At 37.1% G+C, this 27396-nt stretch overlaps 2 protein-coding genes across 2 annotated transcripts; both read right to left on the bottom strand.

Moving 5' to 3' along the window:
* Positions 1–405: 405 nt before the first annotated feature.
* On the bottom strand, positions 406–1395 carry LOC105536786 (olfactory receptor 4F3/4F16/4F29-like). Its single transcript, XM_011976271.1, has one exon. It carries the CDS (start codon positions 1393–1395, stop codon positions 406–408), a length of 990 nt encoding a protein of 329 aa, XP_011831661.1.
* A 23262-nt stretch (positions 1396–24657) lies between these two features.
* On the bottom strand, positions 24658–25596 carry LOC105536784 (putative olfactory receptor GPCRLTM7). Its single transcript, XM_011976270.1, has one exon. The coding sequence runs from the start codon at positions 25594–25596 to the stop codon at positions 24658–24660; it is 939 nt and encodes a 312-aa protein (XP_011831660.1).
* Positions 25597–27396: the final 1800 nt, after the last annotated feature.

Raw genomic sequence — 27396 nt, 5'->3', positions numbered from 1 at the left:
TGCGCGAAGCTATCTAAGCAATTATCTTTACTTTGTTTTTCCCTCAGTATATAGACCCTGAGAAACTGAAAACATGAATACAGGTACACACGTGAATTAGAAGAGATAAACCTTTGAGAATCCATGCCAAGGAGAACAGCATCCAAAATTTGGTATTAATGGGAAATGTGCCCAGTATGTGAGATTTTAGCAATCACTATCACCAAAATCTCCAAAAATAAACAAGGAAGCTACATTCAGAGAGTGAATTCATTCCTCATAAATATTTTCAGGATTCTTAAAGCAAGGGTTCCCCGTGAAGAACTGACCAGATCAGAACAGAATCCGTTGAGGAGAGATTTCACAGTAGATATTGAAAAACACTAACTCAACTAAAATGATTTGTGAAATGTTCAATTAAAGAGATTAATTTCCAAGAATAGTCAAGATGAATCTGAATTTTTTTGGACTGGGAGAAAAAGAATTCTGCCTGATACTGAAAGCCCTAAGAAACAGTTTCCTCATTGCTACCTTCATGTCCTTATTTCTAAATGTGTAGATGACAGGATTCATAAAAGGAGTAATAAGGGTATCAAAGATAGCTAAAAATTTATCTATAGGTAAGGTAGGAAATGGCCACACATAGACAATAATGCAAGGACCAAAGAAGAAAACCACAACAGTGATGTGAGCTGTGAGAGTGGACAGGGCCTTGGATGAACCTCCTGAAGAGTGTTTACGAACTGTGACCAGAATAAAGATGTAGGACACAATCAAGATGAAGAAAGTGCCCATGGAGATGAAACCACTGTTGGCAGTGACCAGAAACTCCAGTCTGTATGTGTCTATACACGCGAGTTTGATAAACCGAGGAAAATCACAATAAAAACTATCCATTTTGTTGGGGCCACAAAAGGGTAAGTTTACAACAAAAGCCAGTTGGGCCACAGAATGGATGAGTCCAATGGTCCAAGCAACAGCCGTAAAAGAAATACATGTTCTTAGGCTCATGATGTTCAGGTAGTGGAGGGGCTTACAGATAGCAATATACCGATCATAGGCCATGACTATGAGCAGCACCATCTCAGTACCACCAACAGTGTGAATAAAGAACATCTGAGTAATGCATCCTTTCAAGGAGATGACTTTATGTTTTCTGAAAAGGTCATAAACCATCTTTGGGGTTGCAATGCTGGAAACACCTGTATCAATGAAGGAGAGATTTGCCAACAGAAAGTACATTGGGGAATGTAAGTGATGGTCTGAGATTATAGCAAGCATAATGAGAATGTTTCCCAGCATACTTGCTACATAAAACACTGTGAAAAACAGAAAAAGGAAAATCTGAATCTCCCAAGAACTCGTGAGTCCCAACAAGAAAAATTCAGACACCACTGAGTGATTTTCTCCATTCATCAACTTCATGTGCAAGGCTGACCTTGAAGTCACCTGAAGAATGAAAGAGGAAGAAAACATAATTTTTAAGTTGAAATTGACATTCTGGCTATGGAATAATGACACAAATGTCTACTACTCTGCTCAAGATTACAAGGTGATCTTGCCATGTTATACAGTTAGAAGTTACATAGTACAAGGTTCATGGAGAGCCAGCCCCAGAATTTTTTCCACACTTAGATACTTAGTATTCTTTAATCATGTAGGCTCAAATTTAGTTTGGGCTTTACTGTATAATCAAGAAGAGAAAATGTAAATAAAGTCATCTACAAACTTAAAGAGAGATAAATCAGATAGTAGAGAGACTTGTTCTTCCTAATTTCTACATGGAAAAAAATGCTACAGAATGAAAAGTGCAAACATTGGGAAAAGTTATTTATTTTTGTTGTAAAAGTTACTTATTTTGTATATATGTAGCCACCTTACTACACTTTGTAGTTTTTTACTGAAATATCGTGGGTTTTGTAGCTTGACAATCATGTCATCAGCAAAAAGAGATAACTTATTTCATTTTTAAATTTTTGTTGGTTTGATTAAAACTATATTCATTTCATTACCTCCTGATTAAGTTGGAAGTGCTATTATACTTTTCTATTCTGTTAATGGTTACTATCCTTTTTCTAGTGATACAATTCTGCACTCTTATTTTAAAATACATCAACTATTTTCCTCAACAACACGTTCTGTTTCCTTTCTACTTTGCTCAAACACCAATTAAGATGACACCTTCAAAATACTTTTCTCCCCTGTTTACTTTTCTCCTCTTTCCACTTCAATTAAGTCAATTCTTTTTCATCCTTCTGGAATTACTATTGGTTTTACATATTGATTTTCATACCTCCTGTATCTGTCCTTCCTATTTTGTTTTCTTTCATGATTTTCATCTCATTATCTTTATCCTATGTGCTTTAAGATATACATTGCACCTAATCTTTCAGCCTTAAATTTGGATTTCAAAAATAATCATCTGGTCAGGTGTAGCAGTTCATGCCTATAATCCCAGCACTTCGGGAGGCCGAGGCAGGAGGATTGCTTGAGCCCAGGAGTTTGAGACCAGTATGGGCAACATAGTGAGACCCCACCTCTACAAAAAATAAAAAGATTAACCAGGCATGATTGTACATGTCTGTAGTCCCAGCTACTTGGGAGATAAGGTAGGAGGATCACTTGAGTCCAGGAGTGCAAGGCTATCCCAACCTGGGCAACAGACCTAGATGCTGTTTCTAAAAAAAACTAAAAATAATTAAAAAGAAATCATCTAAGCCAAGTACAGTGGCACATGCCTGTAATCTCAGCTAGTATGTAGGCTGAGGCAGGAGAATCACTTGAGCCTAGGAATGCAAGGCTGTAATGTATTATGATCACACCTGTGAATAGCCACTGCACTCTAGCCTGGACAACACATACAGACCTCATCTCAAAAAAAAATTTTTTTTTAATCATACTGTCTTTAAATTCATCTTCTGAATTGCTCTGCTCCAAAGAATCTTGTCTATGTTGCACTTGAATCTCTTTACATGCTATTATTATGTTTTATTAAAATAAGTATCTGCTTCTACCAGCAGCCCTGTATCAAAGATCAGCCTAATACTACATATATTTAATATATGCTTTATGCATACAAATTATGAGATTTGAGAAGAACATTCAGAAATACATGCCAACTACCTGATTTCAACAACTACTCAATATATCCAGCCTAGTCTGTTATTTTTGTACACTCTAATCTCTCCAGAGATGTAAATGCCATCTAAAATACAGCGGTAGGCTCCTTGTTGTGTTGTTGTAATAATTACTTGAGTTTTACAAAAGTGCCTTAAAAATCTTTGAAATAAATAAATACCACCGTATTGGGTTTGAAGTAAACTCTAATTCTCAATGACAATATTCTAACTTATTGCTTGTGATGAAGCAATTAAAGAAAAGTTGGTGAGAATTTGATATTTTTTAAGGATCCAAACTTAAAATTGAACTCTTCTGAAATATTTTCCATCACAATACAGGTTGACCTTGAAGACAAGTAAAATTTTCTCTACAAGATAACAAAGAATGGCAATTTAAAATAAAAATTCAATCATGTTAATCTTTTCAAATCTCAATTTAGGGTATTAGATAGTTTATTTAAACCCATGTGCTTTCCTCCTTACGTTTAATAATCTGGGCAGACAGGTAATATATTTGTTAAAAATGAATAACTGGTCAAACTCCTGGGTTTAAATATGACTTAACCATTTACCCTCCCATTTTTCCCTAACCTTAGACAACTTATCTATCTCATTGTATCTAAGATACTATCAAATTGAGTAATAATAGTTCTGGCCTCAAAATTTGCTATGGGTAAAGAGCTTAGAGCAGTTTTTGACACAGCAAGAACTCAACACTGTTAGCCGTAATGACATTATTACAAACATCCTGAGTGGCACTAAATTTGTCTGGTAGTTCACTTAACTCTCAAACTTCTCCTTTTGTCATTCGCTAGTTTTTCATCATTCCTTCACTACATAAATAAGAGCGTTATTTAAGATCTTGCCTCGTTCTCCTCCTGTAATGGGCTTTCTGTTTGGTCTTATTATACCCTCCCACTAAAACTTGACCACTATGTGAAAGGCAATATATATGGAAAGATCTAGTAGTATTGCTAGCATATAACTTCTAGTTGAATCTGAGTAAGTATATCATTCATCCCCTAATTCTTTCCTAAACAATACAGTCGTATTTCCCTCAGCCTATTAAGCACTATTACCTAGATATTTACATATTACATGCACGTATAAATTTTACATGACTATAACAAAACCCATAATTACCTCTCTAATCCCCAATGCAGTTTTCCTCAAGATCTACTATATTATCACAAGCATCTCGTCTGTCCTGCTCCTCTCAAATCTCTCATTTGTTTTCAGTGACCATTACTGAAATTCCATAATTCAGGACAACTGACTTCTCAATTTCTCCTGAATATGGCCATGAGATTACTTCTCCTAAGTATCCCTTTGATTATATAACTAGCACTGCCAAAAACCGTTCAGTGGGTCTCATTACCTCTGAAAATACAAATTCCTAATCTAGAATCTACTGCTGTAATTTGGCTTTATACCATATTGCTAGTATAATCTCTCTTTATGCTCCTACTTTTCAGAAATATTTATTCCTCCTAATACTATCTGCTCCACTGCCAATCAATGACCCCCTTGCCTCCACGTTTCTAAAACTGGTCTCATGAGAATCACCAAATACCTTAGAGTAACTAAATCTTAATCCTCATGATCTCTCTGCAATTCACACTGTTCACCATTTCCTACTGTCTGAGAAATCATGTAGATAGTGAGATATGCAAAACTTTTATCATCTTCCCCTATTGGTAATGTCTATTCCACAGGCTGAATCTAAAGAGGATATCTCTTCAAATAAGAATTCTAACTGGAATCATCATTGCTTAGTGGCCAAAGAGCAGATTATACCTAAATGCACAGTGCACAAGGTAACTTTAAATATATACAAATTACAAATCTCAAAATCTGCTTTGGCATTCTGTTGAGTGTTTCAAAATTGTTTTCTTTACTCCTTTACAAACCCTCAGACATAATCTACTAAGGACGATTATTTAGGATTATTTACTTCTGCTAAATCCTCTGTAGAGATAGAAACTACTACTATTGTCCAGATAGTGACCTTTCATACAAGTGAAATCATGCCCAAAAATCCATCAACTAAACTTACTAGTCAATGACTCAGTCATAGAGTTATTTAACTATTTACCTCTCCTTAATTTTAGGATATCCATAATAAACACTTTTCTGTTATTAATGCCATCTCCTTTCTCAACCCTTTTAAACACATTGGTTGTTCTTCTCTGATTCTCTTCACTATCTACACATCATTTAGCACATTAGCACATTAAGGAATGTGCTAATAAATCTTGGTGATAAAACATTAATAAGGGTCTCTCTAATTACAAATACAATCCAATTATTTCCTGAATCTTGAAGGTCATACTTCTGTCAATTCTGATCTCATATTGGGCTTTAGAAAACAATGTTATATTATAGATGTACTATATCTTCTGGAAATCAAGATATTTTGTGTTAGAATATCATTAGTCCTGATGATTAGTCCTTTCAGTTAAAAACTCATCTGAATTGAGAATGCTCCTATTCTCTCACATAATTACAACTAAGTCAATTTTCTCAAGTTCTGACCTACCATAAATGCTGCTTGTTACTTTTTATCCTTTTCATTAACATTTCCTCCAGGAAACAAATACCAAAATTTATACCATGGATTTGCTTTTTTCCTTACAGTTTATAGCCTTTAAAAATCTTTCATATTTTTTGTTATAAAATAGCCCATGAAGAATGTAGGAAAGGTAATATGATCCACATTTTACAGATTAGAAAATAAGGACTTGAATAGATTATATGGATTGCCTGATTTTGCACACCTAAGTATCCAATTCAAACTCAATTTTGCAATTGCTTTTTTAAAATGTAAATGATTAAAAAAGAGTATCTGAAGGAAATGTCAAAATTTTAACAGTTGCCATTTTTCTATGGAGGGACTATGGGTGTTTTTTCCTCTTCTTCCTACTTTATTTTATAAATTTTCTATGGTACACATGCATTTCTCTTTAAAGAAAAACATTAAAGAGCAAATCGACTTCAGATTCCAAGCATTCTTCACTATGCTACTCTGTAAGTCACCGACAATCTAAAGTCAAAGATTATTTTCAGGGGCAGATAGTTTTCAGGAGTATCTTTTACTATCTGAGTACTCAACAGAATTTCAATGAAGGCAAAGTGGGTCTTGAGTGTCTCTTGCCTTATCTGCAAATCCTCTACCATCTCTTGCCATACCATCATCTACTCCTACTCTGGTATCTACCACTTTCATATTTCCCTTTGGCTGTCCAGTAACTTCCACTACATCTTTCTCTCACAGATCTAGTCTCTTCTAAGTTCTTAGCCTTCAGAATTATTCTTTCCAGATACTTTCAATTAGCCCATTTAATATTGAGCCAGCTCTACATGAAGTCATAGGAGGAAATCAATGCAGTTGCCTGGGTTTATGTAAATTTGATTAATCATATTTTTATTTTAGTTATATATGTCCCTAACTGTGCTATGCTTCCTGATTATTCCAGGCTGCTATAACTCTCCAGCTCTCACCCTGCCCTCCTTGCACAGCAGAATAAGGGACGTCAACAACTCAGAACTCAGCTTCTAAAATGTTGCCTATACCTGATCTCAGCTCCCTATGGCAACGTTTTTAAATGGTAATTGATGTTTACCCTATTCTACTGTCTTCTTCATCTGTATAACGTCAACAAAAAAACAACAGATGAATCTTCTCTGAGCCTTGAAATGATTCATACTCGATGAAAATGCCGTTAGTCCTCTTTGCAGAGAAGCATTGTGGGACCCAAAACTGTGCCTTACCTGAGTTAAACCAACGAATCTAATCTATTCTCCTCAGATGATGGGTTAATTCCTTTTGTGAAAAGATAAAACAGTTTCAATTACATGAGAGTTACAATTTCTAAAAAGAAAGAAAGAAAAAGTAGTTTGAGTAATGCTGAGAACTAAAAATGACAAAACTTGGGAGTTTGTAACACAGTGATGACATCACTTAGGAATTTATTTACCGTGAAAAGCTAAAAGGAAATACAGAATAAAAGAGTTGAAAGAAACAAGGAATAGAAAGAATGAAAACATTACGCTGTTTCCTCCTCCTCCTGGAATATGTTCTTCTGTTTGGAATCCCACTCTTCATTCAAGATCTAATTTAACGTCACCTTCCCCAAAAAACAGTTCCCCAAAAACATCAGCAACAGTCATAGTCTGTTCATTTTGATACTCTCCTCCACGCCTTGCCCAGAATACATATGCACTGAATGTGTTGAATGAGAATTAAATTATAAATTAAATTAAAAGGAGAAATATTTACTGAGCAGTACTGGGAGATAGATCAACTGTCCAAGGATAGGTTAGATTAACGTCTAGTCTGCTAAACTGTAAAACATTTGTTTTACATACATTTTACAGGATAGTACATGAAGTAGGAGAGTTTTTCTAGGTTCAGAAGGTGATAATTTCATGTTCTGACTGAGGTTGTAACCTTTGCCAAAACAAAGAGTCTTATGTTGTTTTTTGCAAGTAAAAAAGATTCTACTTAACAACCTTGAATATCGGTGACCAAATGATGGTACCGAGTCTTGGGAATAGCCTGTCCTCTCTTGATTGGATTTTCCTGGAAATTATACCTCAGAGTCTACACTGATTTTCACCCAGGGAATAAAAAGTACAAAAGAATAGAAGAAAAGTACCTGCTGGGTATCAAGTGTAATGGTGTCTTGGATGAATGTACAGAAATATTTTTGCTTTAAAATAAGTCAATAGGAGTCACTGACTGAGAAGTCCAGCACTTTTAAATACTTGGGAAGCAGAGCTGGAAGGAGAAAGAGTAACTACTTGAGAAACCACAGAATATAAAATTAAATTCAACTTTAGCAATTTTGATTTTTTAGATGCTTTGAGTTCCACAAGGCCCAAAACCCAGGCCCTTAGATTACAGAAATTTTCCATTATAGAGCACTGTCAAGTTATAACATATTAATTACTAAAGTATAAGAGGATTGTGATATCACAAAGCTTTCACATAAATATACCTTTTCTGTAAAAAGGTTCCTTGACTGTATTTAGTAAGAAGTTCATATACTCTTCTTTCACAGTCCTCTGATCTTTCCTTCTGTTTTTATTGTTACCATCATTCCTCAGATATTATTGCTTCATATTAACTCTTACCAAGGGCTGCCATTGATCAGTCTCAGGACCATCACCACACACCACCATAACCTGGTCAGTAAAGGCAAGCAAGCAGCAGGGCACTATGTAGAACACACAGTCAATATTTAATAACAAATCATCTTTAAAATCTGTTTGACCAATTTTTCTAATCTAGCTTAGAATAAATTTTACAATCAACAAATGTAACCAAATGGTTGATCCCTCTTAAACACAGCCACTATCAACAAGCAGCTATTACAATAATTCAATAAAGTAAACTATTGTCTGGGATTTACATATTTACATATTTTTAGATAATGTCAAAATTGACTTTAAAATCCACCAATATGCTATTTACAAGACACATACTTAAAAACATAGAGATATACAAAGGTTGAAGGTAAAATAATAGGAAAATTATACACCAAAAAGAAAAGCAACATGGCTGTATTTTTTCAAATAATAAATAAAGTCAAAAAGTATGAATATAAATAATAAAAGGCTCAATTCACCAGTGAGATTCTAAACTTGCATACAATATAAGAGCCTCAAAATGTGTAAAGAAAACATTGATCAAATACAACATTTTTTCAACATAAGAGAAAACCGAAATATATTTCTTACACCACTTATAGGTCAAGCAGAAAAAAACTAGAAATGCTATGGATCTGAACAATCATGAGCAATGCTAATTACTAAATAAACAATCATGATCTAATTTAAATACATGGAACTCTATTCCCAACAATTAGAAAATATACATTTTTAAACACACATGGAGCAATTACAAAAACTTACTAGGTAAAAGAATATAAATGTCAACAAATCTCAACCTCTGAAAAAAATGCTGTCAACTTATAAGTTTATAAAAGATACATATATTTAATTCCCATACATTTGGAAATTTTAAAACTTCAAAATAGTTTGTGTTTTAATGAAGAATTTGTAGAAATTTTAAAAAACACAAAACTGAACATGTGGTTCAATGAGATACCATCTCATGCCAGTTAGAATGGCGATCATTAAAAAGTCAGGAAACAACAGATGCTGGAGGGGATGTGGAGAAATAGGAACGCTTTTACCCTGTTGTTGGGAGTATAAATTACCTCAACTATTATGGAAGACAGTGTGGTGACTCTTCAAGGATCTAGAACTAGAAATACCATTTGACCCAGCAATCCCATTACTGATTATATACCCAAAGGATTATAAATCATTCTACTATAAAGACACATGCACACATATGTTTATTGCAGCACTGCTCACAATAGCAAAGTCTTGGAACCAACACAAGCACCCATCAATGATAGTCTGGGTAAAGAAAATGTGGCACATATACACCATGGAATACTAGGCAGCCATAAAAAAGGATGAGTTCACGTCCTTCGCAGGGACATGGATGAAGCTGGAAGCCATCATTCTCAGCAAAGTAACACAAGAAGAGAAAACCAAACACCGCATGTTCTCACTCATAAGTGAGAGTTAAACAATGAGAACACATGAACATAGGGAGGGGAACATCACACACTGGGGTCCGTCAGGGGGTAGGGTGCTAGGGGAGGGATAGCATTAGGAGAAATACCTAATGTAAATGATGAGTTGATGGATGCAGCAAACCAACATTTTCACATGTATACCTATGTAACAAACCTGCACATTGTGCACATGTACCCCAGAACTTAAAGTATAATAATAATAAAAGAAAAGAAAAAACTGAACACGTGGTTGTGAAAGCTTATGTGTACCTCAATGGAAATGCATATATGAGAAAAGAAGAAAGCCAAAAAATTAAGTATCTAACTTTCCAACATAGAAAGTTGGAAACATAGAAAGTAAGAAAAAGGACACAGTAAATTCAAATGAAGTAGACAGATAAGAGTAAAATCAAAGACACCAAAACTAAAGAAAAAATAGGGAAGACCAACAAAGCTAGAAGTCGGTTCTTTGAAAAGACCGATAACAAAGCAATCCTCTGTTCACGTAACACCCACATAATACAGGAAGAGACAGAGAGAAAGAGACAGTCAGAAAGAGACAGAACAAAGTAAAGAAAACCACAAACAGAATATATCTACACGGTATTGCAGATTTTTTTACAAAAAGAAATTTTTAAATATTATGAAAAACTTTGATGCCAGTGAGTTTCAAAACTTAGATAAAATAGACAAATTATTATATTCTTAAAAAGATATAACTTAGCCAGGTGTTGTGGTGGTTCATGACTGTAATCCCAGGGACCAGGAGGCTGAGGTGAGAGGATCAATTGAGGCTAGGAGTTTGAGACCAGTCTGGGCAACACAATGAGGGCACATCTTTAAATAAATAAATACAATTAGCCCAACGTGATAGTGCACCTGTTGTCCCAGTTACTTGGAAGCTGAGGCAGAAGGATTACTAAAGCCCAGGGTTTGAGACTGCAGTGAGTTATGATCATCCCACTGGGCTCCAGGCTGGGCTGCAGAGCAGAACCTCGAAAGGAAGAAAAGGAAGGAAGGAAGGAAGGAAGGAAGGAAGGAAGGAAGGAAGGAAGGAAGAAAGGGAGGGAGGGAGGGAGGGAGGAAGGAAGGAAGGAAAAGAGAAGAGGGAAAGAGAAAGAGAGAGAAAGAGAGAGAGAGAGAGGAAAAAGAAGAAAGAAAGAAGGAAAGAAAGAAAGAAAGCTTGCAGTAAGCCAAGATCACACCACCACACAGAAGGAAGGAAGGAAGGAAGGAAAGAAAGAAAGAGAGAGAAGAGAAAGAAAGAAGAGAGAGACAGGAAAGAAAGAAAGAGAGAAAGAAAGAAAGAGAGAAGAAAGAAAGAAAGAAAGAAAGAAAGAAAGAAAGAAAGAAAGAAAGAAAGAAAGAAAGAAAGAAAGAAAGAAAGAAAGAAAGAAGGAAGGAAAGAAAGAAAGAGAGAGAAGAGAAAGAAAGAAGAGAGAGAGAAAGAAAGAAAGAAAGAAAGAAAGAAAGAAAGAAAGAAAGAAAGAAAGAAAGAAAGAAAGAAAGAAAGAAAGAAAGAAAGAAAAGAAGAAAGAAGATTATAGAGGAGGTGTAAGGGAGAAAGGTGGTAAAACAGACGGTTCCACCGATCATCTGCCTGCAAGAACACCAATTTAACAACTACACACACACACAAAGCACCTTTATAAGAACGAAAAATCAGGAGAGCACTCACAATACCTGGTTTTAGCTTAATATAGCTGAAGGAGGCACTGAGGAGGTAGGAAAAACAGTCTTCAACTGCTGATACTACCCCTTGAACCTCCCCTGGCATCAGCAGGGTGGTGCACAGAGCATTCCTATGCTCTGGGGAAAGGGAAAGTACAGCAATTGTGAGGCATTGAACTCAGCGCAGCCCTGTTTTGGCAGAAAGAAAAACCTGACCAAATCAGCTGAGGCCCACCTATGGAGGGAGCATTTAAACCAACTCTAACCAGAGGGAAATCACCAATCCCAGCATCTGAACATGAGTGCCCTCAAGCCTCGCCACTATTCACCATGAAGTAAAGTACTCCAGAGCTCTCAACAAACTCAAAAGGCAGTCTGGGCCACAAGGAATGCAACACCTAGGAGAGTTCTAGTGCCAAACTGGGCTCAGAGCAAACCTCATGGTAACCTCAAACCAAAAAACATAAAATGGGGCCGGGTGCCGTGGCTCATACCTGTAATCCCAGCACTTTGGGAGGCTGAAGTGGCCGGACCACAAGGTCAGGAGATTGAGAACATCCTGGCTAACATGGTGAAACCCCGTCTCTACTAAAATACAAAAAATTAGCTGGGCATGGTGGCGGGCACCTGTAGTCCCAGCTACTCGGGAGGCTGAGGCAGGAGAATGGCATGAACCTGGTAGGCAGGGCTAACAGTAAGCTGAGATCACACCACTGCACTCCAGCCTGGGCGACAGAGCAAGACTCCGTTAAAAACAAACAAACAAACAAACAAAAACATACAATGAAAACACAAAAACCTAAGAAGCAAGAAACTAAACTAAATCATATCAAAAAAGAATATCATCTTCACAAAAAAGAAGACAGGAAAGAAAGAAAGAAGGAAGAGAAGACCACAAAACAATGAGAAAACAAATAACAAAATGGCGGGAGTAGGTCCTTACTTGTCAATAATAACTTTGAATGTAAATGGGCTAAACTAGCCAATCAAAAGACAGAGTGACTGAATGGATTATTTTAAAAAAAAACACACAAAAGAAGACATATTAATCTGTTGCCTAAAAGAAACACACTTCACTTATAAAGACACACAGACTGGAAATAAAGGGATGGAAAAAGATATTCCATCCCAATGGAAACCAAAAAAAAGAGCAGGAGTAGCTATACCTATAGCAGACATAATAGATGTCAAGACAAAAACTATAAGACACAAGGTCACTATACAATGAAGAGGTCAATTCAGCAAGACAACATAACAATTTTAAATGTACATGTACTCAGCATTGGAGCACCCAGATATATAAAGCAAATATTACTAGAGCTAAAGAGAGAGATAGAGGTCGGGTACAGTGGCTCACACCTGTAATCCCAGCATTTTGGGAGGCCAAGGCTGGTGGATCACAAGGTCAGGAGATCAAGACCATTCTGGCCAACAGGTGAAACCCCGTCTCTACTAAAAACACAAAAATTAGCTGGGCGTGGTGGCAATCCCAACTGCTCAGGAGGCTGAGGCAGGAGAATCACTTGAACCAGGGAGCCAGAGATTGCAGTGAGCCGAGATCATGCCACTGCACTCCACCCTGGTGACAGAGCGAAACTCCATTTCAAGAAAAAAGAGAGAGAGAGAGAGATCAAATCCAATAATAATAAAAAAAATACCTAGAGACAACTCACTTTCACCATTGGACAGATCTTCTAGACAGAAAATCAACAAAGAAACATAGGAATTAATCTGTAATCTGTGCTACCAATGGACCTGATAGATATTTATGGAACATTTTGTCCAAAGGCTACAAATTATTCACTCTTTTCCTCAACACATGGACCATTCTCAAAAACAGATCATATGTTAGGTCACAGATCAAGTCTTAAAACGTTAAAAAAAAATTGTAATAATGTCAAAATTTTCTCTGACCAAAATGGACTAAAACTAGAAATTAAGTAACAAGAGAAATATTGGAAATTATGCAAATACATGGAAATTAAACAATAAGCTTCTGAATGACGAGTGAGTCAATAAAGAAATTAAGAAGCAAATTGAAAAATTCCTTGAAACAAATTTTGAAAGAAGCACAACATACCAAAACCTTTGGGATACAGCAAAAGCAGTACCAAGAGAGAATTTTATAGCTGTAAGTGCCTACATCAAAAAAGAAAAAAACTTAAATAAGTAATCTAACAATGTATCTTACAGAACTAGAAAAATAAGAGCAAACTAACTCCAAAATTAGTAGAAAACAAATAAAAAAGAAAACATCAGAAATGAATGAAATTAAAAAGAAGAAAACAATACATAAGTCAATGAAACAAACAACTGGCTTTTTGAAAAGATGAACAAAACTAACAAACTTTTAGCCAGACTAAGAAAAAGAGAGAGAAGAGCCAAATAAATAAAATCAGAGATGAGAAATGTTTACAACCGATACTGCAGAAATTTGAAGGATCATTAGTTGCTACCATGAGCAACTAGACACCAATAAATTGGAAACATTTAGAAGAAATTGATAAATTCCTAAACACATACAACCTACCAAGATTACATAAGGAAGAAATCCAAAACTTGAACAGACCAATAATAAATAACAAGATCAGAGCTGTATTAAAAAGGCTCCTAGTAGAGAAAATCCCAGGACCTGATGGCCTCACTGCTGAATTCTGCCAAATATTTAATGAAGATCTAATACTAATCCTACTCAAATTATTAAAAAAAAAAAAAAAAGAAGAGGAAGTACTTCCAAACTCAGTCTGCTGAGGCCAGTATTATCTTGATATCAAAATCAGACAAGGACATATCAAAACAAGAAAACCGTAAGCCAATATCTCTGATGACTATTGATGCAAAAATCCTCAAAAAAATACTAGCAAACTGAATTCAACAATACATTAAAAAGATCATTCATGATGACCAGGTGGGATTTATCCCTGGGATGCAAGAATGGTTCAACATACACAAATCAATCAATGTGAACCAAATATCTGCTATTTTCAAGAGACTCACCTGACACATATGAACTCATATAAACTTAAGGTAAAGGGGTGGAAAAAGATATTCCATGCAAGTGGAAACCAAAAGCAAACAGGAATAGCTATTCCTATATTAGACAAAACTTTGAAGCAACAATTGTCAAAAAAAAATAGAGAGAAGCAATAAGGGACATTATATATGATAAAAGGATTAGTCCAACAAGAAAATATTACAATCTTAAATTTATATGCACCTAACACTGGAGCTCCCATATTTATCAAACAATTACTGCTAGGCCTAAGAAATAAGATAGACAACAATACAATAATAGTGGTGGACTTCAATACTCCACTGATAGCACTAGACAGACTATTGAGACAGGCAGCAAAGAAACAATAAACTTAAACTATACCCTAGAACAAATGAACTTAACAGATATTTACAGAACATTCTTTCCAACAACTGCAGATTATACATTCTTCTCATCAGCACATGAAATATTTTCCAAGACAGACTATATGATAGGCCACAAAATAAGTCTTAATAAATTTTAAAAAATCAAAATCATATCAAGTATTATCCGAGACCACAGTGGAATAAAACTGGAAATCAACTCCAAAAGGACCCTTTAAAACTACACAAATACATGGAAATTAAATAATCTGATCTGGAATGATTTTGAGGTTTATAATAAAATCAAAATGAAAATTAAAAAATTATTTGAAATAAGTGATAATAGTGACACAACTTATCAAAACCTCTGGAATACAACAAAAGCAGTGCTAAGAGGACAAAATTACAGCAGTAAGTGCCTACATGAAAATGTCTGAAACAGCACAAATTGACAAAATAATGTCATAGCACAAGAACCTAGAGAAAAAAGAACAAACTAAATACAAACCCAGCAGAAGAAAAGAAATAACAAAAATCACAGCAGAACTAAAAGAAATAACAAAATTCAAGCAGAACTAAATGAAATTGAAACAAAAAAATACAAAAGACAAATGAAACAAAAAGTTGGTTCTTGGAAAAGATAAACAAAATTAATAAACCATTGGCAAGATTAAACCATAAAAGAAAAGAGAATACTCAAAATAAGCTCAATTAGAAATGAAACTGGAGCTATTACAACTGATACCAAAGAAATACAAAAGATTATTCAAGACTACTATGAATACCTTATATTAGTTCATTGTAGCACTGCTATAGAGGAATGCCTGAGATTGAGTAGTTTATAAAGAAAAGAGGTTTAATTGGCTCATGGTTCTGCAGGCTATACAGGAAGCATAATTCTGGCATCCACTCAGCTTCTGGGGAGGCCTCAGGAAACTTACAATCATGGCAGAAGGCAAAGGGGGAACCAGCACTTCACATAGCCAGGAGCAGAAGGAAGAGAGAGATGGGGGATGTGCCACACACTTTTAAACAACCAGATCTTGTGAGAACTCACTCATGATACAGTAACAAGGGGGAACGGCACTAAGCCATTAGAAACTGCACTCATGATCCAATCACCTCCTACCAGGCCCTACTACCAACATTGGGGATAAGAGTTAGACTTGAGATTTGGGCAGGGACACAGATTTAAACCATATTACACCTTTACATGCACAAACCAGAAAATCTAGAGGAAATGGATAAATTCCTGGAAATATATGACCCTCCCAGGCTAAATCAGGAAGAAATAGAAACCCTGAGCAGATCAATAACAAGCAGCAAGATTGAATCAATAACCAAAAAAAAAATTGCCAACAACAAAAAAGTTCATGACCAGATAGAATCAGAGCTGAGTTCTATCAGACATTCAAAGAATCGGGACCAATCTTACTGAAACTATTCCAAAAGATAGAGAAAGAAGAAAATACTCCTTAAATTATTCTATGAAGCCAGTATCACCCTAACACCAAAACTAGGTAAGAACATGATGGAAAAAAAACAAAAAAACAAAAAAACTACAGTCAATATCCCTGATAAACATAGACGCAAAAATTCTCAACGAAATATGAGCTAACTGAATCCAACAGTACATCAAAAAGATAATACGTCATGATCAAGTGGGGTTCATTTCAGGGATGCAGGGATGATTTAACCTTCACAAGCCAATAAATATGATATATCACATAAACAGAATTAAAAAACAAAAACCATATGGTCATCTCAATAGATGCAGATAAAGCATTTGATAAAATCCAGCATCCTTTATAATAAAAACCTTCAAGAAAATAGGCATAGAAGAGACTTGCCTCAAAGTAATAAAAAGCCATTTATGACAAACCCACAGCCAACATTATCCACCTTCTGGGTTCAAATAATTCTCTTGCCTCAGCCTCCTGAGTAGCTGGGACTACAGGTGCGTGCCACCACACTCAGCTAATTTCTGTATTTTTAGTAGAGATGGGGTTTCACCAGGTTGGCCAGGCTGGTCTCGAACTCCTAACCTGAAGTGATCCGCCCACCTCGGCCTCCCAAAGAGATGTCTTTCGATTTTTATGTCCTTTTCAATTTCTTTTATCAATGTTTTTTAGTTTTCCTTGTAGAGATCTTTCAACTCCTTGTTTCAATTTATTCCTAGGTAGTTTTTGATAGCTATCGTAAATGGAATTGCTTTCTTGATTTCTTTTCTGCTAGTTTGTTGTTGGTATATACAAACACTACTGATATTTATGTTTATTTTGTATCCTGCAACTTTACTGAATTTATCAGTTCTAAGAGTTTTTTGGTGGGGTTTTTAAGGTTTTTCTACATAGATCATTTCATTTTCAAACAGGTACAATTTGACTTTCTTCTTTCCAATTTGGATGCCCTTTATATTTCTTTCTCTTGCCTAATTGTTCTGGCTAGGACTTCCAGACTTATGTTGAGTAAGAGTGGACAGAGTAGGCATCTCTGTCTTGTTTCAGTTCTTTTCCTCATTCAGTATTATTCAGTATGATGTCAGCTGTGGGTTGGTCATATGTGGTCTTTATTGTGTTGACATGTGCTTCTTCTATTCCTAGTTTGTTGAGCGTTGTTATCATGAAGTGATGTTGAAGTTTATTAAATGTTTTAATGTATCTACTGGGATGATTATATGGTTTTTCCTTCATTCTGTCACTGTGACATATCACATTAATTGATTTGTGTATGTTGAATCATTCTTACTTCTCTGAAATAAATCTCACTCAATCAAGGTAAATGATCTTTTGAATGTGATGCTGGATTTGGTTTGCTAGTATTTTGCTGAGAATTTTTATATCTATGTTCATCAGGGATATTGGTCTATAATTTTCTCTTTTTGTTGTGTCCTACTCTGGTTTTAATACCAGGATAATGATGATCTCATATAATAAATTTGGAAGAATTCTCTTCTCTTTAATTCTCTGGAAGGTTAGAAAAGAATTGGTATTAGTTCTTCCTTAAATGTTTGAAGAAGTCAGCAATAAAACCATCAGGTCTTGGACTTTTCTTTGATGGAAGATTTTTTTTACTAACTCAATCTTGTTATTCATAATTAGTCTGTTCTGGTTTTCTATTTCTTCTTGGTTCAATTTTGATAAGTTGTATGTGTTCAGGAATTTATCCATTTTTGCGAAGTTTTCCAATTTGTTGACATACACTTTTTCATAATAGTCTCTTACGCTCCTTTGTATTTCTGTGGAATGAGTTATGTCTCCATTTTATTTCTCATTTATTCATTCATGTATTTTCTTTTTTTTCTTGCTCAGTCTAACTAATGGTTTGTCAATTTTGTTTATCTTTTCAGAAAACCAACTTTTATTGATCTTTTGTGATTTTTTTTAGCCTCAATTTTGTTTATTTCTGCTCAATGATTATTATTTCTTTCCTTCTACTTATTTTGGATTTTGTGTGTTCTTGCTTTTCTATTTCCTCAGTATGCACTGCTTTTGCTGTATCCCATAGGTTTCTTTATGTTGACTTTATATTTTCATTTGTTTCAAAGATTTTTTAAATTTCTTTCTTAACTTCTTCATTGAATCACTGGTCACTCAAGAGCATGTTTAATTTTTAATTTTCAGTTTGTGTGGGTATATATATTTATGAGGTATATGGGATAGTTTGACACAGGCATACAGTGTGTAATAATCACATCAGGGTAAATGGGATATTCATCACCACAAACATTTACCCTTTGTGTTATAAATAATCCAATTATACCCATTTCATTATTTTTAAATGTACTATTAAATGATCATTTACTATAGCCACCATGTTGTGCTATCAAATACTAGATCTTGTTCATTCTTTCCATGTTTTCATACCCATTAACCATCCTTACTTCCTCCCCACTACAACTCTTCTTGGCCTCCGGTAACCAACATTCTACTCTCTGTCTCCATGAGATCAATTGTTTTCATTGTTAGCTCTGACAAATGAATGAGAACGTGATGTTTGTCTTTCCGAGTCTGGCTATTTCACTTAACATAATGTCCTCCAGTTCCGTCCATGTTGTTTCAAATGACAAGATCTCATTCTTTTTTATGGTTGAATAGTACTGCATTGTGTATATGTAGTAAAAACCTCACTTGAAGTCAGAACACTGGGATCTGTGATTCCCTTCTAGCTAGCGCTGGTTCCTTCTGCAGACGGACATGACAGTTTGGTCCGTTTTCCCTTCTGCTGTAACAGGACAGCAATTAGTTCAGTACCTCATAATTGCTGTGTTCTCCCACCCCCAGCACCCAGAGACACTTTCTGCACCACACCACTGCTGCCAGGGGTAGAGAAGGGGTGACCCCAGTGATTCAGGACCATTTTTTTCTATCTTTTAAGTGCCTCTCTCAGTGATACGTGTAAGCCACGTACTCTGAGTGCACACCTGATTTTTGGTTCTTATGAAGATTTTTTTCTGTGTAAATAGTTGTTAACTTGGTGTCCTTGTAGGGGCTGGAAAAATGATCAATGGAGGCTTCTATTCTGCCATCTTGCTCTGCCTCCTTGTACGGCATTTTCTTTATTCATTCATCTATTGATGGATATTGTATTTTTTATTTCATTCATTGAATTCTTCAGCTGCAGGATTTCTATTTGGTTCTTTTTTAGCATATCTATCTCCTTGCTTAATTTTTCATTTATATGGTGAATTGTTTTACTGATTTTATTGAATTGTCTATCTATATTTTCTTGTATCTTACTGGGTTTCTTTAAAATTATTATTTTGGATTTTTTTCAGCAATTAGTTGATTTCCTTTTCATTGTGGTCTGTTATTAAACAGTTATATTCCTTTGGTGGTATCATATTTCCTTGCTTTTTCATGTTTCTTGTGTCTCTGCATTGATATTTGTATGTCTGGTGGAAAAAATTGCCTTGTCCCAACTTTCTAGAATACATTTTATAAGAAAAGAATTTAACCCGCAGTTGGATCTCAGTATACTGTTAGGAAGGGTGTGGTAATTCCGTTTCCAGGTGGGGGCAGTGATATAATCTCCATGCAGCTTCTTTGGCTGCATTCAATGTCAGCAATAACTGTATGCATCTCAGTAGCCTAGGCTGTAGAAGTTTGTGGTAGTCTAGTGGCAATATAGGTTATTTATTTCCTCTATGGCAAGGGTTTTTGGAGCCTTCTCTTCTTGGTTTCCCCACACTACTGAGATTTAGCCATGGGAATTCTCTAGGTATCTGGTCTAACACAGCCTAGAAGGAGCTACAGCGTTGCTGGATTACAGGTGCAGATCTTTGGAGCAGCAGCTGGTCTTTGGGGCCAGGCTTCAAGGCTCAGGGTCTAATGAACCTATTGTGGCACCTGGGTCTTGAGGTGAAGGTGTGCTCTTTGTGACAAGGTTGGATGTAGGTGGCCCATAGAGCCAGAATCTGTGACTCTGAGGCACTCCCTAGCAGCTGAGGCCACGTTGTAGCTATGACTCCACCCCTGTGAGGCAGAGGGCAGCATTGGCCTGACTCGCGGGAAGAAGAGGGAATCTGGAGTTTGGGGCCTGGGATGCAGGTATGGCCATAATTGGGAACCTGAACCAATGGGTTCAGTGGCAATTCAGGTCACTGGGGGGGTGAGGCATCATGTAATGGTGACTCTAGACCCTGGAGAATCCCAGACTCTATGAACCCAGGTGCTGCAGATGTGAATTCTCCAGAATGGCTGAGCGCAGCTTTTGTTTGGGCCCTCGGGACAAGGAGTAGCACAGCAACGACTCCACTCTCCGGGGAGAGGAATGTCTCAGCAGCTCAGACTACAGGGAGCTAGTCCAGGTCCAGGGAACCAGGGTTCTAGAGTTGTAGGTTCTAGCCTGTAGGGTGGGGTGTTTCAGATCAGCCACTGCTCTGTTTCCCTGGCATGCAAGGTACCACTATGTCACCTCAGTCCTGGAATGTGCAGCTGCTCAGTTCAACCAAAGCACCAATAATCCAAACGGAGACATGCTGCTTCCGCTCAGGCCCAAGGGGCGTGACTGTTCTGGGTGGTCCAGACTCCATTTTCCAGGGATGCAGGGTTCTGCCTGCCCAGGGATTGTTTCCTTGGGAGGCAATGCACAGTTTCAGCTCAGACCACTAGGGGCAGGGTGCAGCCTTGGCTGAGATGTAAATGGAGCCATTCTGCCAAAGCACAGTTTCCCAGGAAGGAGTGCGCCACTTCCAGCTCCAGCCTGAGGGTATTGAGAGAGAGAGGTAGGTGGAGCTTCTTCACTGCAGCTTGGCCCCACAGGGAAGAAGCATAGCATTTGCTCCCAGCTCAGCTTGGGGATGCTGGGCCACCGGGCATAAGTGGTTTAAGGCAGTTTAGCCTCAAAAATGAAAGGGTGCTGTGGCTCCTCACCCTCAGAGCAAGACACACTCCAGCAGTACTTGCAGTCCCAAGATGGCATAGCGTAGTAACCACACAGGCCACAGGGTGTAAGGCACATTGTCCAGCTCCTTCTTGGAGGGAACACAGCTGTGTGGACTCCAGTCAGTTCTCTCAGCCAGGCTTAGTGGCTGTGAGGACCAAGGAGACCCAGTGGTGAGGACTGTATATATCTAAGGTAATGCTGGGGGTTGCTGGAATCCTCTTGCCTACTTTTTCACCACAGGGAGATGTTCCTCCTCCTTCCTATCTGATCCCTGCTGAGGAATTTGGTGGTGGAGTCCCAATGTTTGCTTCTGTTCTGTATGTGGCTGTTCTGAGTTTCTGTGCTCCCCAGTGTTTCTGTTACTCCTTTGATGTCTTCTGGCGCTTCCCTTTAGTTATTTTTATTCAAATGTAGTTGTTTATTCATTGTTTTTGCTGCCTTTGTGGAAAGAATAAGCACTAGGGGCTTCTAGTCAGCCATCTTGCTGATGTCATCCTCCAAGAGGGAACTTCTTAAATGGGAAGTCTTTTCTTGGAATTGACACTCAAGCTGAAACCTGAATGAGTAGAGGGAGCCAGGCTTGCCTACACCTGGGCAAAGCATTCTGCAAACTGTACAGGTCTCAGGAGGCCACAAACATATTATATTCAAGTGAAGGGAAAGTACAAAATGCCTGAGAGCCCCAAGCAGAGAAGAGAGTGGCATGAACAAGCAGTGGGTGAGACTGGCAGGGTCAGATCTTATCAGGCTTTGTAGACCCTGGTTAGGCAATGAAGTACAGTAGGCATCTAACCTCCCTGATAGTGCTGTGTTACCAACCTGCTCTTAGCCTCCAGAGCTTTTTGTGAGCTTCTCTCCTTGCCAAGACATGTACTAAACTCAGAGGATTGTTCAGCATGGGCCTCAACCCCATCCATAGCATTCACAAATTCATGAATCCCCTCTACTCAAACCCTTTCATTGAATCTGCCCACCATACCATACCCTTGAATTACTTTCATTAATTTTTCACTTCAGAGAAATTTGGGTTGTACAATTTTCTACAGTTGGATTGTATAACACACAATTTCAATAGTTCCTACCATAGGAATTAGAATATAGTGAATATTCAATTGTTTTACTTTTTATTCACCCTTAGATTGCTGACAATATACTTTTTGATCAACCAAATTTCTATTTATACAATTTTTTGTAAGCTAGTCAGCTTGGTAACTTTCTCCAGCACACTAAAAAGCACTATAGATAACCAAAACTAGCTATGTAGAAATATGACATAGCACATAAGAAGGCAGTTTGGGCCCACCGTGGTGGTTCACGCCTGTAATCCCAGCACTTTGGGAGGCCGAGGTGGATGGATCACACAGTCAGGAGATCGAGACCATCCTGGCTAACACAGTGAAACCCTGTCTCTACTAAAAATACAAAAAATTAGCTGGGCATGGTGGTGGGTGCCTATAGTCCCAGCTACTTGGAAGGCTGAGGCAGGAGAATGGTGTGAACCCGGGAGGCGGAGCTTGCAGTGAGCCGAGATCATGCCACTGCACTCCAGCCTGGGCATCAGAGCAAGACTCCGTCTCAAAAAAAATAAATAAAAAGAAGGCAGTTTGAATATAAGAAAAAGAAACTATCAAAAGTAAATTGAAGTGTAGCATTTAGAAGTCTGTATATTCAAGGAATTCTCTCATTTAAACTAGTTGAAGAATATGTATTCCAGTCCTGTTAGGAAAAAAAAAACAAGCTCTTAATCAAAGATTAATGAATAGAGTTAGAAAGAAAAGAAACAATTTGTACATAGTATGAGAGAAGGTCATCAAAAGTGATGAAGAAGCTGTTTCAATGTTTTATTTCATTTTATTGAACAGGCACTTATATAACACTATAGACAAAGAATTATTTAAAGTACTTTATAGATATTAATTGGGTTAATTTTTAAAACCTTATGAGAAAGATACTTTTAGCTATAAGGAAATGTCAATTTTGTAAGTTAAAAACAGTCAAATATGAGGAATTTCAAACAGTTCAAACTACCTCTATTTTAATAGATGATGAAAGTTAAACATAAAAAGGTTAAGCAACTTGAATTCGTAAAAGTCATAGCTGAAATTTGAAGGCAGGCAGTCTGGCTGGAGTCTGTCCTTGTAATTATCTTACTGAAAAAGAAGAGCGTTTACCTACCTCTGAGGAATTATTGCTGATTCCAGTGTAATGAGGTCAAGCACGAGCTGGAACAGAAGTACTAAATAGGTCATTGTTCTTCCCCCTTACTAGGCCTCAATTGTTCACATCCTCTGACAGTACAGAAACACAGCTTTTGAAAGAACTAGAGTAATTCTTTTTTATACTTTATATTCTAGGGTACATGTGCAGAACTAGAGTGATTTTAAGGCTTAATTCAGTTACCATATGCACTAGCTGAAATGCTTAAGAAGCCATAACTTAGTAATCCAATTTTAGGCTGATGTTGTGATTAAAAAAAAAAAAATTCAAAATAATCTTAGCTCTTTACTTTTGTTTTGTTTATTGAAGGACAATATACATTAAAGGGTAATATAGAGACAATAATATTTTTTAAATCTTCTTTTTGTGGCTCATGCCTGTAATCCCAGCACTTTGGGAGGCTGAGGCAGGTGGATCATTTGAGCTCAGGAGTTTGAGACAAGCTTAGGCAACATCACAAAACCCGTTTCTACCAAAAATACAAAAATTAGCCATGCCTGGTGACGTATGCATATAATCCCAGCTACTTGGGGGTGCTGAGGCAGCAGGATCACTTGAAAACAGGAAGTCAAGGCTGCAATGAGCCAAGATCATGCTACTGTACTCCAGCCTGGGTAACAAAGTGAGACCCTATCTCAAAAAAAACCCTGTTTTTATCTTTCATGTTTTCTTCACATTTTATAGCTACTTCCACATATTGCCTCAGAGTCAAAAATACTATCCCCAGCCTGGGCAACATAGTGAGACCTCATCTCTACCAAAAAAATAAATAAACAAAATCAGCCAAGCATGGTGGTGAATGCAGCAGTCCCAGCTACTCAGGAGGGCTGAGGTAGGAAGATTGCTTGAGTTTGGAAGGTCAAGGCTGCAGTGAGCCCAGGTTGCACCAATGTACCCCAGCCTTGGCTACAGAGTGAGACCCTGACAAAAACAAAACAAAACAAAACACCTATTTCTGATCATTGCAAATCTGTCTCATATTTCCAAAGCACTTTTCTTCAGATTCTGCATCATGAAACCCCAAAAATCAATCTGACAAGGAAAGATTCTCCTCAGAATGCAGAGTAAGTTGTAATAGGTCAGTCCAGAATTCTCCTTATCAAGGAGGGGTGGGGAAAATGTAGAAACAGGTCTATATTAACACTTCTTATTCAAACACATTTCATAAGAAAGAATATAATATCCTCCTTCATATGAGCAAAATAACACATTAAGAAAATCCTGCATATCGGTAAATAAATTAGTAACCAAAGCATCTATGTTTCATTAGATTCATGTCTGTAGCATGGTCCAGGAATTTTAGAAATGCTTGTCTTTCTTTATATCGAAATCACTTAAAACAACTTCCAGAAACTGAGCACCTGGTTGAATATTCTCCTCATTGCCATCTTCATTTCTTTATTCCTAAAAGTATAGATGGTAGGGTTCAGAAATGGGGTAATTATTACATCAAAAATGGCAAGGAATTTATCCACAGGCACTGTGAGAAATGGCCATGAATACACAAAGATGCATGGACCAAAAAATAAGACCACCACTGTAATGTGAGCTGACAGTGTAGAGACAGCCTTGGATAAGCCACTTGAAGAATGTTGCCGAACAGTGATCAAGATGAAGATATAGGAGATAATCAAAATGCAAAAAGTCCCCAGAGAGATGAATCCACTGTTGGCAGTGACTATGAGCTCCAGTCTGTCGATGATCATGCAAGCCAGCCTAATAAATCGAGGAAAATCACAGTAAAAGCTGTCCACTTCATTGGGACCACAGAATGGTAGGATAACAACAAATACAAGTTGAATGAATGAATGGATGATTCCAATAGTCCAGGAAGCCACTAGGAGTAGAGTACAAGTTCTGAAGTTCATGATAGTCAGGTAGTGGAGAGGCTTACATATAGCAACATATCGGTCAAGGGCCATGAAAACAAGCAGAACCATCTCAGTTCCTCCAATAACATGAATGAAGAACATCTGAGCAATGCAGCCTTGGAAAGAGATTACTTTTCTCTCCTTGAAAAGATCAGAAATCATCTTGGGCACTGTAATGGAGGAAATCCACATGTCAATAAAGGAGAGATTGGCCAGCAGGAAGTACATAGGGGAGTGTAAATGGGAGTCGGAGATCACTGTGAGCACAATGAGGAGGTTTCCCAAAATACCTGCTACATAGAACATAGAGAAAACCAGAAAGAGGACAATTTGCATCTCCAAAGAACTGGTGAGTCCCACCAAAACAATCTCAGACACCACCGAATAATTTCCTCCCTCCATGATCTCAGTCACTTTGGGCTGCAAATTTGCCTGGGGGAAAAAAAAAAAAAAAAGCAGGAGAAATGAGAAAGTGGAATTACTAACTGTATCATTCAGGGTTCCATTAGAGAGACAGGACCACTGGGAATAATATGCTAGGAAATTGTTACAGGAAGTTGACTTTGCATAATCATGGAAGCTGGTTCAGCAATCCGTGAGTCCATTGTCTTTGCATGTGATGCTATAACTTAAAGTCCACAGGACATAAAAACAGGGGGAAAAAAAGATGAATTTAAAATTTGGGAGAGCAAGAATAAAGTGGAACCCATAAAACCCTCCTTTCCCATCGCACTTTGTAATTATCATAGGACCTTTTGACCTGTAGTATAGAGTTACATGTGCATGATTTACTTCCTTTATCTGTTTCCAAGCACTAAAAGAAAAGATTCATGTATTATTTATCTCTGTCTTCATTATCGGACTGTAAAATAGTTTCAGAGGGCAGAATTATCAGTTCTAGGAATTTAGTATTTGCTAAATTAATTTGAATTAATTCCTTTACAATTTTGAGTGAATTGTTTAAATAAAGATAATTTAGAAGACGAAGATAAAGGAAAGATATAAAGAAAAGAAATTAAAATATGCTGAGGGGTGGGAAGAAAAAGAAAAAACAATGAGAATTACCAAACCCAGAAAAATGGAGAGAAGGAGAGAGTAATTGGGAAAAGTCAAGTAATGAAAAGGATCACGTAGGCCAAGCGCAGCAGCTCACACCTGTAACCCTAACACTTTGGGAAGCCGAGGCCAGTGGATCACTTAAGCTTATGAGTTCGAGACCAACCTGGGACACGTGATGAAACACTGTCTCTACTAAAAATACAAAAATTAGCTGGGCATGGTGATGTAGGCCTGTAATCCCAGCTACTCAGGAGGCTAAGGCACAAGAATCGCTTGAACCCGGGAGGGAGAGGCTGCAGTGAGCCAAGATCATGCCACTGCACTCTTGGGTAACAGAGTGAGACTCTGTCTCAAATAAATAAATAAAGTAGAAGAGAAGGAGAAAAAAATAATAATAATAATGGTCATAGAAACTTCCTTCAAGTTGTGGGACTGGAGATTTCAAATAGGAAAATACAGACAAGGAGTGAAAAACTGGCTTATATTTATGTCTTAACATTCCAAAGAGCCCTGGTCACATACCCAGCAAAAGCCTTTAGAGGGAAAAGCTAGTCCCACAAAGACCTGAGTTTTTCATCTCAGAAAATACTTGACAGAACCCTTGATGAATGGAAAATGGCAGACCCTTAATTTAAAACCAAAGTTTCCCACCCCCGCCACCCCCCGCCCCACCATTTTTTCCTCTTCTTTTCTAATGGGACATTTTCCTGAAGAACATTCCTCCCTTATTCACCTTTTCACCTCTCATGTGTTCCCTGCTCTAACTGCTAATTTTCTGTTTCTATCTCCCACACCAGGCTGTAAGCTCAGAGAGGAAAGATACTGTCTTTTTCTCTGTCCCCAGTACCCAGCACAGTATTAGAAAAATAATAGAAGCTGAAGAAGTGTTTTTTATTGAATGAAAAAATGTGCATACAAACGAAAATCAACCTAACCCAAATATCGAGGTTCTTTGAATATTTCAGAAAGAGTGGATCCAGGACACAGGGAAAATTAGAGGAAGTATTTGCTTTTAGTAATCACTTCAAATTTGTTCTCCTGAGTCATTTAACTGGTTAAATGGTCAGTGTCTGAGGGAAAAATATGCAACTCCTTCTTTGTCAAACAGACTGAATTGCATTCTTTTATTTGCATGGTCCACAT

The sequence above is a fragment of the Mandrillus leucophaeus genome, unplaced genomic scaffold, assembly GCF_000951045.1.
Source record: "Mandrillus leucophaeus isolate KB7577 unplaced genomic scaffold, Mleu.le_1.0 Scaffold163, whole genome shotgun sequence".
NCBI classification, from domain to species: Eukaryota; Metazoa; Chordata; class Mammalia; order Primates; family Cercopithecidae; genus Mandrillus; species Mandrillus leucophaeus.
This window is presented reverse-complemented; position numbering and strand designations above follow the sequence as displayed.